This window comes from Lasiodiplodia theobromae (genome assembly GCF_012971845.1).
Source record: "Lasiodiplodia theobromae strain AM2As chromosome Unknown scaffold_16, whole genome shotgun sequence".
NCBI lineage: Eukaryota > Fungi > Ascomycota > Dothideomycetes > Botryosphaeriales > Botryosphaeriaceae > Lasiodiplodia > Lasiodiplodia theobromae.
In genome coordinates this window covers 256,969-269,405 of record NW_023336366.1, presented here as the reverse complement: position 1 = coordinate 269,405, position 12,437 = coordinate 256,969, and the positions used below count along the sequence as shown (strand labels likewise).

At 55.2% G+C, this 12,437-nt stretch overlaps 6 protein-coding genes across 6 annotated transcripts; 5 read left to right on the top strand and 1 right to left on the bottom strand.

Annotated features, from left to right (window-relative positions):
- Nucleotides 1–184: 184 nt before the first annotated feature.
- On the top strand, nucleotides 185–765 carry LTHEOB_5746 (Actin-binding cofilin tropomyosin type protein; the record flags this gene model as incomplete). The annotated part of the gene is made up of 3 exons (XM_035514925.1): nucleotides 185–221; nucleotides 272–336; nucleotides 595–765. 3 exons carry the CDS (start codon nucleotides 185–187, stop codon nucleotides 763–765), a joined length of 273 nt encoding a protein of 90 aa, XP_035373438.1.
- A 347-nt stretch (nucleotides 766–1,112) lies between these two features.
- On the top strand, nucleotides 1,113–1,907 carry LTHEOB_5745 (Dihydrofolate reductase; the record flags this gene model as incomplete). The annotated part of the gene is made up of 1 exon (XM_035514924.1): nucleotides 1,113–1,907. The coding sequence occupies one exon, from the start codon at nucleotides 1,113–1,115 to the stop codon at nucleotides 1,905–1,907; it is 795 nt and encodes a 264-aa protein (XP_035373437.1).
- Nucleotides 1,908–3,008: 1,101 nt separating this feature from the next.
- LTHEOB_5744 (Zinc/iron permease) lies at nucleotides 3,009–4,420 on the bottom strand (the record flags this gene model as incomplete). Its single annotated transcript, XM_035514923.1, has 3 exons — nucleotides 3,009–3,255; nucleotides 3,321–4,313; nucleotides 4,368–4,420. 3 exons carry the CDS (start codon nucleotides 4,418–4,420, stop codon nucleotides 3,009–3,011), a joined length of 1,293 nt encoding a protein of 430 aa, XP_035373436.1.
- A 418-nt stretch (nucleotides 4,421–4,838) lies between these two features.
- On the top strand, nucleotides 4,839–6,446 carry LTHEOB_5743 (Histone acetyltransferase type b catalytic subunit; the record flags this gene model as incomplete). The annotated part of the gene is made up of 3 exons (XM_035514922.1): nucleotides 4,839–4,872; nucleotides 4,927–5,202; nucleotides 5,257–6,446. 3 exons carry the CDS (start codon nucleotides 4,839–4,841, stop codon nucleotides 6,444–6,446), a joined length of 1,500 nt encoding a protein of 499 aa, XP_035373435.1.
- A 693-nt stretch (nucleotides 6,447–7,139) lies between these two features.
- On the top strand, nucleotides 7,140–8,692 carry LTHEOB_5742 (Pyruvate dehydrogenase e1 component alpha subunit; the record flags this gene model as incomplete). Its single annotated transcript, XM_035514921.1, has 5 exons — nucleotides 7,140–7,274; nucleotides 7,326–7,459; nucleotides 7,559–8,013; nucleotides 8,069–8,304; nucleotides 8,372–8,692. The coding sequence occupies 5 exons, from the start codon at nucleotides 7,140–7,142 to the stop codon at nucleotides 8,690–8,692; spliced, it is 1,281 nt and encodes a 426-aa protein (XP_035373434.1).
- Nucleotides 8,693–11,140: 2,448 nt separating this feature from the next.
- LTHEOB_5741 (uncharacterized protein) lies at nucleotides 11,141–12,373 on the top strand (the record flags this gene model as incomplete). The annotated part of the gene is made up of 2 exons (XM_035514920.1): nucleotides 11,141–11,231; nucleotides 11,337–12,373. The coding sequence occupies 2 exons, from the start codon at nucleotides 11,141–11,143 to the stop codon at nucleotides 12,371–12,373; spliced, it is 1,128 nt and encodes a 375-aa protein (XP_035373433.1).
- Between the last annotated feature and the right edge of the window lie 64 nt (nucleotides 12,374–12,437).

Below are 12,437 nucleotides of genomic sequence, written 5' to 3'. Positions count from 1 at the left end.
AACTTCATCTCAAATGAATATGCTCGTGCTCGTGTCCAACGGTTGATGTATGACGTCTGGAGATCAGAGGTCTATTTTAAGATGTGCTATCGATAGCAGCTTGCGGCGATAAGCTTCCAGCCGCATTGACGACTCTCTGAGCTTTCCACCAGTACTTCTGCAACACCACCATACATCCAACACAATGGAGGTCTCTCAACGCAATTCGGCGGCCTTGCAAGGTACGATTAACTCTCTTTAGTTGACTGCACAGCCTGCTTACAAAGCGCAGAGCGCTCCCAGAAGCTTGCTGCAGCGCTCGTCAAACGGTTCGAGAACATTGTCGCCTTGGCTTCGGTATGAGCATGCCTCTCTTCCATCCACGCAGCGACCAGCGCTTACGTTAAGCTCTGCCATGAGTAGCCTGACAGCAAAGACTACAACACTACCGCGAACAAGAAGTGGCAGATGGGGGTGGAAACAGCGGCGTTGGTAAAACGACCCCCTCGCCCACATCTCCCCAAGTTCTCGCGACTCCAATTCGAAGCACCGAGCCCAGTACCTCGTCTTCACTACGCATAGAATCGGAAGACTGATTTTTCCTGGTGTTGCTAGATCCGCGCCACCGAAGATATCCTCACCCTCACGCGGCAGATGCAGGAGCTCTGGCTCTTCGGCAATCTCCACACGCTCGACGCGAACGACAAGCAGAATGTCGAGCGCATGGAGCAGGATGTCAAGGCAATAATCGCAGCGATCGAAGGACTGGCGAAGGAGACACTGTAACAGGGTGCGAATAAAATGCAGTGGGGGAGCTGGTAGACAACTGGGGACTCTGGGCAGGGGATAATCCAGCAGGGCAGCGATTCCTTTTGGCGTTCAGGGATAGGATATACCCAATGCTCGCGCGCGACAGCATCACAATGGGAGGCTTTTTGAGCAGCCGTGAACTTGGTCTTCAAACACGCAAGCGTGCTACCGCGATCCGGCCACCATTTACTGCAGCACCCCGCGCGCGAGAAAACGCGTTCGCCAGCCGCGGCGCGTCTTCCCTTCCACACGCCCCGCACATTTTTCTACCTCCCCCCCTGCACCAACCAAACGACCGCAATTGGAGCAACTGACAGTCAGCAATGACCAGCGAAGCAACAACCATGGCGGCGCACAGCAGCAGCAAGATCCCGCTCACCCTCATCGTCGCCGCCACGCCCTCGCTCGGCATCGGCAAGAACGGCACCCTGCCCTGGCCGCAGCTCAAGAAGGAAATGGGCTACTTTGCGCGCGTCACGAAGCGCGTGGTCTCGGGCACTGCCGCCACTTCCGCCAGCCCGCTCGCTGCTACTACTACTCGGAACGCCGTCATCATGGGCCGCAAGACCTGGGAGTCGATCCCGCCCCGCTTCCGCCCGCTGAAGGACCGCGTCAACGTCGTCGTGTCGCGGACCCCGGCGAAGATTCCGGGCATACCTCCTCCTGCTCCGACCGCTTCTTCCACGACAGCAGCAGCAGGAGAAGAACAAGCAGACGACGACGACCCGGCCACCACACCCATCGCCGCGTCCTCGCTGCCGGAGGCGCTGGAGAAGCTGGGCTTGCTGCAGAAGAGGGGCGTGCTGGGGAGGGTGTTCGTCATCGGCGGCGCGCAGCTGTACGAGGCGGCGCTGCGGCTGGAAGAGGCGCGGTATGTGTTGCTGACGCGCGTGTGGCGGGAGTACGACTGCGATACCGTGTTCCCGGTTGACGTGGTGGGGCCGGAGGGGAAGGGTGGGAGCGGGTGGGTGAGGAGGGCGAATGGCGGCGAGGGCGGGTTGAGTGAGTTTGTGGGCGAGGATGTGCCTGAGGGAAGGGTGAAGGAGGTGGTGAAGGGGAAGGAGGGGGAGGCGGATGACGAGGTGGAGTTTGAGTTCTGTTTGTTTGAGAAGGCTTAGGCGCTGCTATCAAGAAAGCAGAGGGAAGAAATGCCACTAAGAGGCAGGAGTTGAAGGAACAGGGAGAAAAGAATGCATTCGGTAGATACCCATGGGTAGGTTGATAGTGGCATTCGACCTAAGTCGAGTTGATACTATCGTATCCCCTTTATACAAAGCAACCAAAATGTGATGAGTATTAGGCTTCGGTGAAGGCTGCCCCCTGCCCCCTTCCGTCGTAATCAGTCACTTCGACGGGTTGGTCAACAACTGGTCATCCTCCGTATAGGAGGCTCTAGGTCCCACAAAGGGGATAGCAGATGGCAAGGCACAGTACATTTGTAGAGGATTTCTAAAGCTCCCTCACCTAATCACTGTTCAAGGTAGGACTCCTCTTCCACCCAGGATTGTTCCAACTACAGGAGAGGAAATCTACGTTGTAATCCAATCAATTGATAACGGGGAATGCACCGTCGTTACTTTCTCTCTTCCACGGGGTATTGCTGCTGCACGAACATTAGAAAAAGCCGAGATGGTGTCCTTCTTGCAAGAGAAAAATACCAGCCCAGTCCTTATTGTATTTCGGGTGGTCCAATACAGAGGAACGACGGTCTAGGTCGAGTAGCCCTGGCGACGAAGAATGGGAGTGCAGCAAGGCAGGCAGGGGAGAGCACGTGCACAGAAAGCAACGTGCTTCGTATTCCCAAGTATATAGCAACAGCAATATTTAGAGCTAAAAAAACAACACATGGGCACTTGAAGCTATCGTCCGGGTGTAAATGTAAAATTAACAATCGTACACTCACATCCGGACGATAGCTTCAACCGCCCATGACATGAGAAAACAAATTTACACTAGCCTTCGGCAGCTATACCCCTCTATAAGTCAATCCAGTTCCCCTATTAAAATTAAACCTGTGATTGGAACTATCCTAATGTCTATCACCAGCCGCGCCCTCCTGCGGCTGGGCCCAAATGAAAACGATAAGTTCATAATACAACCCCAACACTATATCCTCAAACCCCCCAAGTCCAAGAACGCCACGTGGCATGACAGCTACACATGCCATTTTCTTGCTTTTCTCCTCCTTCCAGATTCATCGATTTTAAATCCTAACCCCATCAATGCCCATGAGCTCCATGTCCCACCTGCGTCAGCAGCGGAACCAGCATACCAGCCACCATAATCGCGATCTCCGTCCCACTCTGACCCTTCTTCGCATGGCCACCAGCGTATCCATCCAGCAGACCGCTGTCGCCATAGCCATTAAGGATAGAGCTGTTCGTCGATCCAGCGCGAGAATGGAGTGAGCCGCTGCTGTGAGGATGGGAGGACGATGTTTCTTGCATAGAGTGCATGGCGACGTAGCTGTAGATGCCATATCAGTAATCGATATTCAAATGAGGGAGCAAAGGTACATTGATTTCACTCACAGGAAAGTTCCGCCAGAGAAGAGCAGCACGCATCCTGTTGCAAACTGCATGCCCTCTTCTCCGCCTAGGGTTTCTCGCCCGAGGAGATTGACGATAACCCAGGTTACCATCGCACCAGCGGGCGCGGCGAGGCTGAAAACGATGAGATGTGCGCGGGCTGTGCGTTTGCTGAGGCCCTGCTTGAGCAGCACGGACGTCAGACCAAAAGCGGCAGGTGCTTTATGAAGCATGATTGCGAGAAAGATGATAAGGCCAAGTTTCGTGCTGGAGGTGCTGGACGAGGCGCCCAGTGCTATGCCGTCGGCGGCAGCATGGATTACAAGACCGATGGTTGTGGCTGGGGGGCTGGATTGAACGCCAGGAGCAGCGGCGTCGGCTGGGTAGAGGTTCGGCGAGTGGGAAGGCGAGTGGTGAAGGCCGCTGGAGAGGTTCGACAGAGATATATGAAGAGGCTTTGTGGGTGCGGCGGCCATGATGTTGGGTAGGGCATCAATCAAGTACATGAGGATGAAGCCGAAGATCAGGGATAAGCCGACCCAGGCGTGCGGCTCCCTGTGTTCATGCTTCTCCCTGTGGTGCTCCGACCCCTCAGGTCGACCGACCTGCACAGGGTCGTCGCCGTCGTCTTCGATTGGGTCGGGGACCTGTGCAGCTCGAGAGAAACCTGCCGGGTCATCGTTCAGGCCTGCAATTGCTTCGGCATTGCCCTTCGCACGCTCGAGGTCCGCCTTCCAGCGGTCAATGACTTCGAGATTGCGCGACGGAGAGCGAGCGTGCAATGACGTTGGTATACCAAGGTCGTCCAAGTATACTCGACGCTCGTTTTGTGTGTGTTCGGCTGCTTCGCTGGCAGTGTACAAAGTCTCGATGCCCTCGGGGATGATGACGATCAGCGAAGTGCCAACTAACACGCCAGTGCCCATAGCAGACATCAAGCGTAAGTGGCGTTGAGACATGGAAAAAGATAGAGGTAGTGAACCGGCGAGAAAGGAGCTGTGAATGCGTAAGCCTCATTGGGCCGCCAAAAAACAGAGGGAGGATACACACGAAATGGCCATAATCATGCTCAGGCCGAGCAGCATGAAGAGTCCGTTCCACATGCCGGCGGCGGGAGCGCGTGAAGCACGCGCGAAATGTGGGAGCGAGGGGTAGGGGATCGCGACGGATGGCGAACAAGTAGCGAGAGGGTAGGCGATCTACACCATGGCGTGCTGCAGCTGACGAAGAGCGGGAGTCGGCAGGGCGAAACTGGCGATGACGGCGTGCGACGAGCTGGCGTGGCCTGCGCGCCGAACCGTAGGGCTGGCACATGGACCCTGGCTTGCCGCGGGAGCTCGGGCCTCCGTTGAGTCGCGCTGAGCCGAAGACGCGTGAAATGACGCCCGGCGTGCAGGCGCAGCAGCGCGCGACTCCAAAGCCTGCCCTTCCATCCACAGCTTCCGCCCGCGCCGCGACCTTCCCCCTCGCGCGTCGCATTTTCTCCAACTTGTCCACCCCTTGCACGCCGCCGCAGGCAACATGGCCGAACAAATCGCAGAGGAAATGCTGGAATGTAAGTTTGCGCGCGACTCAGCTGCGCGCGCATCACTGCTAATTGTCGCGACAGGGCTCGTTGACTCCAGCGAAGCTTTCAACCTGAATCTTGTTCGCGCCGGCTCTGGCCAAGACGTCTTTGAAGAGCCCTTCAATCCGGCATTCACATACCCCATCTTCGGAGAGGACGAGAAGATCTTTGGCTACAAGGACGTCGAACTCAACCTCCGCTTCCGCGCGCACGACCTCAAGCCGTCGTTTGACATTCAGTATGGAGAGAAGTTCAAGGGCATTGGAAAGATCCAGGCTATGGATCTAAAGGATATACTGAAGGATTTCATTCTTCCAGGTGCGCAAGCTTCTTGCCTTCTCACCCAAATATACCGCTGATCAGATTTCGCAGAGGTCCTCAATGGCGACAACTCGGCCGAGAACGGCTCCGCGGATAGCTCGGACAGCAAGTGGACACCCCCGGGCAAGCTCATCAAGAAGTACACGCAGTATGGCAGGAACTTCGAAATCTGGTCGGGCAGCTTGACCGATCCCGCTCTCAAGCAGATCTTACGAAATGTGCAGGTTCTGGTCCCGTTGTTTATTGAGGGTGGGACTCTGCAGGACCTGAACGACGAGGACTGGACAATGGAGCGCTGGAAGGTCTTCTTACTCTATGAGGTCACGCCTCTCGAGGAGGACGAGACTTCCTCGCCCTATACATTCGTCGGTTTCGCAACCTCTTACCGCCTCTGGGTCTTTCCCACGAAAGAGATACTCGCTCTCACTCACGACACGCCTGCTGCGCATGCGGCCGAGAAGGATCCTGTGACGGGTGTCTTCCTTGGCAACTACAGCCCGCTTGATGCACCCTCGCGCGAGCGCATTTCGCAGTTCATCATCATTCCGCCTTTCCAGGGCCAGGGCCACGGCAGCCATCTCTACAACACGATGATGTCCATGTTCCTCAACGACAGGAACGTCTTCGAGGTTACGGTGGAGGAACCGAACGAGGCGTTCGATGACATGCGTGATTGGTGCGACCTTGCACGCCTCCGCCAGAACCCGACGTTCGCGAACATGACCATCGCGGACAGTATTCCTGCCGAGGCTTTGGCTCCAGACGCAGAGTCGCCGTCTGCCCTCCTGCTGCCGCAAGACGAGCTTACGAAGATCCGCCACGCAGCCAAGATTGTGCCCAGGCAGTTCCACCGTCTTGTCGAGATGCACACGCTCAGTCAGATTCCCGCGACCAACCGCAAGCTTGCGCGCATCACGCGGAAGCATAAAGCAGCCGATGCCAACGATCGTCGGTACTATTTCTGGAGGCACCTGACCAAGGAGAGACTATACAACCACAACAGGGACCAGCTCATGCAGATCGACGAAAGCGAGCGGGTAGAGAAGATCGAGGCGGCTCTTCCAGGGCTGGAGGCATCCTATGAAAGAATCATTGAGAGGGCTGAGAAGAGGCCAATTACGACAGGAGAGGGATCTGGGAAGAAAATCCCGGCCAAGAGAAAGATGGTTATTGAAGATGACGAGGATGACGAAGAAGAAGAAGCAGAGACGGGAGCCAAGAAGGCAAAGGTTGACGCGTAAATCCATATACCAAGTAGAAAGCCTACTACACAGGAGCATAAAGGTGGTGGAAGAATCTTTAATGGTACATCAAGGCGGGCGTCAGGGTATAAAATTTGGCTTGCAAAGGGTGGGGCGTCAAGAGGGCGGATGTCTGAAGGTTCAATTTGGTTGATTCCTTGGAAAACACCCAAGGCATTCTACCGGAGATATCAGTGAACTATACAGGGTGAGAGCGGGTGTGCATGATTTCTAGCAATTAAGCTTCCGAAGACGGCGTTGATGTGTGGCTGTTGAAATTCTTGTCAGCACGAATCGCTGAGCGTCGGAGTGTAAGCGGGTCGATCGGAGCTGAACACAGCAGACCTCAGCTCCGGCGATAGAGTATGCGGCCCGCATTGCACAAGCTTCGAAAGAAAGTTACCCTCAGCAGTCCTGGAGGACGATAGAGATCGAGCGTGAATGTTGCGACAATGGCTTATTGATTGAAATGTGGAGCGGGTCGTGGAGGTGAGGCGCGGGCGGCGCGCGTCGGAGTCGCATTGGCGCAAGCCGATGTTGGCCGTCGGATTCCCAACCCGCCGGGCGGCCCCAACACGACTGTGCGGAAGATTTGTCTATCTCGGCCGGCCAAACCGCCTCTCTTCCATCTCGCCCACCCCATCCACCGCCCCCTTCCCTTCTTCCTCCGCTCCTTTCTCCGCAGTCGAAGCCATGTTCTCGCGAGCTCTGAGGACAAAGGCCGCCGCCGCCCCGCTGCGCCGCTTCTACGCAGCTCCGCTCGCCGCGCGCCGCACCGTCACCACCGACGCAGCTTCGTCGCACGCTGACCGCGAGGCCGTCCCCTCTGTTAGTGCAATTGCCTCGCATGCTGCCAATTGGTGCTGACGCAAATAACAGGAGGATGACAAGCCCTTCGAGGTCCGCCTCTCCGACGAGGCCTTCGAGACCTACGAGCTCGACCCGCCCTCCTACACCCTGCAGACGACCAAGAAGGAGCTGAAGCAGATGTACTACGACATGGTCGCTGTCCGGTATGCTCCCCTCGCAATTGCCTGCGCGCAAGGCTCTACCGGAAATGTTGGGCTGCGTGAATGAGGACCCCCACCGCTGACTTTCCGTCTTTTCCGCAGCCGCATGGAGATGGCCGCCGACCGTCTGTACAAGGAGAAGAAGATCCGTGGTTTCTGCCATCTTTCCACCGGTCAGGAGGCCGTCGCCGTCGGTATTGAGCATGCCATTGACCGCAACGACTCGATCATTACCGCCTACCGTTGCCACGGTTTCGCCATGATGCGCGGTGGCTCCGTCAAGTCCATCATCGGCGAGCTGCTGGGCCGGAGAGAGGGTATCGCCTACGGAAAGGGTGGCTCCATGCACATGTTCGCCCCCAACTTCTATGGTGGTAACGGTATCGTCGGCGCCCAGGTTCCTGTCGGTGCTGGTATTGCCTTCGCCGACCACTACCTTGGCAACAAGGCCGTCACCCTCTCGCTGTACGGTGATGGTGCTTCCAACCAGGGCCAGGTCTTCGAGGCGTTCAACATGGCTAAGCTGTGGAACCTCCCTGTCATCTTCGCCTGCGAGAGTAAGATTCCAACAGCTGCACGTTAGCATTGGCCACTGTCTAACAGGAACGACAGACAACAAGTACGGCATGGGTACTGCCGCTTCCCGTTCGTCCGCCTTGACCGACTACTACAAGCGTGGCCAGTACATCCCCGGTCTCAAGATCAACGGTATGGACGTCCTCGCCGTCAAGGCCGCCACTGCCTTCGGTAAGGAGTGGGCCGCTGCCGGCAAGGGTCCTCTTGTCTTCGAGTTCGTTACCTACAGATACGGTGGTCACTCCATGTCCGACCCTGGCACCACCTACCGCGTATGTTCTCCAGCCAGACTAGCTATAGGCCAGCTGGGAATCACTGTTGAGCTAACTTCCTTGACAGACCCGTGAGGAGATCCAGCGCATGCGCAGCACCAACGACCCCATTGCCGGCATCAAGCAGAAGCTGCTCGACTGGGGCGTCACCAGCGAGGAGGAGCTCAAGGCCATCGACAAGGAGGCCCGCAGCAACGTCGACGCTGAGGTTGCCGAGGCCGAGAAGATGGCTCCTCCGGACGCTACCGCCCAGATCCTCTACGAGGACATCTACGTCCGCGGTTCTGAGCCTGCCTTTGTCCGCGGCCGTGTCCCCGAGGAGAACTTCTACTACGCCGAGAGCACCATCTCTTCCGAGCCCGCCAAGAGGGTTACCGGCGTCAACTAAATCGATTACCCTAGTGGAGAATTGAAAGAGCGGTCAAGTGGGGAAGCGGATTCGAGTAAGCCATTGAAGTTGTGATGGGGGAAAAGAACTGAGCGAAATGAATTCATATGAATTGGATTGATTCAGCGCGAGTTCAAATGGGGGGGTTGTATGCATTAGACTTTGGGTTTTTCCACCATCAAACCTTTTTACCCCCTCTGCCAGGAGTCTCCAGTACTAAATTCCCAAATTTTTTATTTACTGTTTGTACGCACTTCGTGTACTACATACACGTTACTCAACGAAGCTGATTATTGCATTGTTTCTTGAATGGATGCGTGTGAGATGTTATTTTGTTTTGCTACTTGTATTATGCCTAGCGTTATGGCTAAGTGATCGTGTCTTGCGCCAGCAAATTCTACAAAACCGGGCTTTGCTGAATGACAAGGACACTTTTCTACCTGGGACAGATAATTTACTTTTACACATGATTGCTACGGCCCTGTCACCCAGGTACAGGCGGACGGGCATGTGAATCGCATTACGTCATCACTCAGATAGGGTTAAAAGCAAGTACTCTGCGCTTCTTCTCAGCATTTTGAGTATCAAAGCTGTCTTTTTGTTTGTTCCGGATGAAAGTGAAACTACGAGCCACTTTCTTTCTCCCCCCAAGATACTTTAAGGCTGTGTTTAACCTCGTTTATTGGTATTAGCTTGCGCTGTTTGACTTGATGATGTGGAAACTACATAGATTTGGCTGTGAAGTGCTGATTTTCAGTGTTGTAAAGAGATGATGGAGACCAACATCGATGGGCAGAGAGTTCGTCTTCATCCTACGTGAATGCTTCTGAGCTACTATTTCCGAGTCTGGAGTATGAAAGGGATGGGACAATGCCATAAAATGCAAAGAACTGGAAACAATTAGTTGCGCGATGTTGAACTCCAGAGAGTAGGTTATCCTTTCTGGTAAAGCGTTTGAAGTATTAAATTCAAACTCGATGGTTCGTAAGAGGTGCTAGCTGCGGAGGTGTTCTTTAAAGTGCAGCTTGCCATTCACACAGTTGCCAACCACATGGAAACTTTTGGCGGCACATTCCTCGTGATATATTATTACTCTGGATAGTGTTTCCGGACGTGTCAGAAGCCACACGCACCGAAATGATGCTATAGAGCTGTGCGCAACACGTGCTTAGGAGCACCAGTTTACGTCACTTGTTACTCAAAGCAGAGTGATCTAGAAGCCTTTTTAATTTGACTCCCATCGATCCTCAGCAAAGTAGCTCAACGGTGTTGTCACCCAATTTTCCGGACAATGACCGGTACTGCCTTTTGGGAAGCGGCACTCGGACTGTTTTGGTTTCTGTTTTGAGTTACAAACCGCATTGATAAGGAAAGCTTTCCTGGGGCCGACGCGGCGACGCTCATCGACTTGGAAAAGATGCTGCTTCGTAGCCTGTAAATGAAAGGCTGATGATCATAACCAGTGGATGATGATGGTAATGATCCTGATTAGGCAGGAGAGGTACGAGAAAGAAATAGAAGTCTTCACGTGCAGTGTCACCGCTGCGAAGGCCGCGCGCTTTCCCAGATGCTACCCTACGCAACCGTGGCTTCTAGGTACGGAAGGTGGTGTCTTCCTAAGACGAACAGCCGCCTGGCTGCGCAGGTGACGGCCATGTTCAGGGTCCAGGTCCGTGCGGGCTTGGGTACTTAAGACGGCTTCTTCTTCCTTTGCCCTCTTCCTTTTCTTCCTCTTCAGCCTAAACTAAGGTTCTCTTTGCCTTTCCGCTTAGAGGCCCGCCCTATGATGACAGCTAAGCCAAAATTGCAGACAACCGGCGCCCGGGATCGTCAGAGCCCGGTAGCGTTTCTGGTTCGTCCATGTGAACAAAAGAGAGCACCTGAGGGCATTAGATAGTTTGAATTTGATCAATATTTTGCTTATGGATACCCACATGCAGAGTTTCAAGTGACACGACTGTACTTGCAAGTGAAATTAGCACTTGGACTCAGTCTCGACCCGGTGCGCTGAACAGCTATCTTCGTTGAAGTAGCCGTGCCTACACTCAGCTCTATGCCTATATGCTGCAGTTAAGCTGCGAATAAGCAGGCAAACTTGCAGCAGCTAACAAGCAAACAACAGCCAGGTCTTTAAAAGCTTAGGAGATGATCTGAATACAATCACTATTCCATGAGAGCCTTTCAATCACAAGCCATGATCAAAAGTGTTACTCCCACCGCGCCGCATAACACAGGACATTCACTTCGCGCTATGCCGCGACCGAACACAGTCCAGTACGTATATATATCCCGTCTGCTTCTTCCTTTCACTGTCCGTCTCCATCCCATCGCAAACTGAGTCACCCGTGAGGTATTCTTTGACAAGCATCCGCTTCGAATTTTGTCTACTGAAGCAAAATCCCGGCGCCGGCCACTGCGATTATCTCAAAACCTCCACCAAATCCCAAAATGAGCCCAAAAACTGGCCACACCGTTATTGGCAAGGCAAGTGTCGGCCACCGCGAGGACTTAAGACTGGATGCTGCTTCTAAGGATAACGGTAAGCTTTCTCTTGCATCTCCAATTACTTCGAAGCATTATCAAACGTAGTAGATCCAACGCCGACACCCATTTAGTGACTCTACTGATCAAACCTCTCTCATAGACAACCGCAAACACTCCCAGAACCGCAGCGCCCCAACTCCTACCAACTCGAAGAACAAGACCGTCATCGCCACCACAACAAGCCGCCTACTCTCCCTTCCCCCAGAGCTCCGACAGAACATCTTCATGGTCCTCTGCACCAGCCTCTGTCCCCTTCGCCTCTGCCACACCCGCGCCCTGTCTGCGCTGCCTGAGACGCCCACCCACCACCGCGCTAACTACGCTTCCACCCACCTCAGCACGGCTGAGCAACGCGCCTACGCCCAGATCCGCGGCCTGAGCATCGTCTGCAGCACGTTCCAGCAGGATCTCCTGCGCGTCGAGTCGATCTGGTTCACGAGGCGCTTCGCGCTGAACCTGGGCGATTTCGCGGCCTGGGTGGACGAGGCTGCTGCATCGTTTTCTGCCCAGCAAAAGAAGGAGGAAGCGGAGAAGAAGGAGCAGCAGCAGCAGGAGGAGGAGGAGGAGGAGGAGGAGGAGGAGGAGGAGAAGGACTCCGAGGGAACGACCAAAGTCGAGAAAACCAACGCCAACTCCGACGTCTTGCCTTTAGCGCCCCGCCGCAACATCCACATCACCCTGCTCCTCTTCGACGAGCCTTTCATCCGCGACCCGCCGCCCGCCTACCGCTGGCTCGTCACGCACATCCTCCCCATCCTCTTCGACGAGGACGACACGGCCACCAAACCCAGCTGGAACGGCACCGCTCCCAGGACCGGCGCCACCGCCTACACCCGCGCCTGGGTCACCGTCCTGCGCAATTTCTCGCCTGCGCTGGCCCAACGGCTCGGCATCCGCGGCGTCGACGTCGCCAACATGCTGCGGATGGCGAGAGAAGACCAGGTGGATCATATCCCTGGCACAACCGACCCTGTTGTCGGCAACCCTCCGCTGATTCGTGTGGCTGAGGGCAGGCCGGCTCCGGAGCGGATGGTGGCTTACTTAAAGGCGATGCTGGTGGGGCGGTTGGGGCTGTCGTCTGACAGGGTGTGGATGAAGAGGGAGGATTACCGTGGTCAGAAGGGAGGGTGGATTTGAAAGAGTCTATCGCGCGCTATTGGGCGGTGTGAGGCTCGGGTGCGTTAGTGGTGTCTTGAAATCA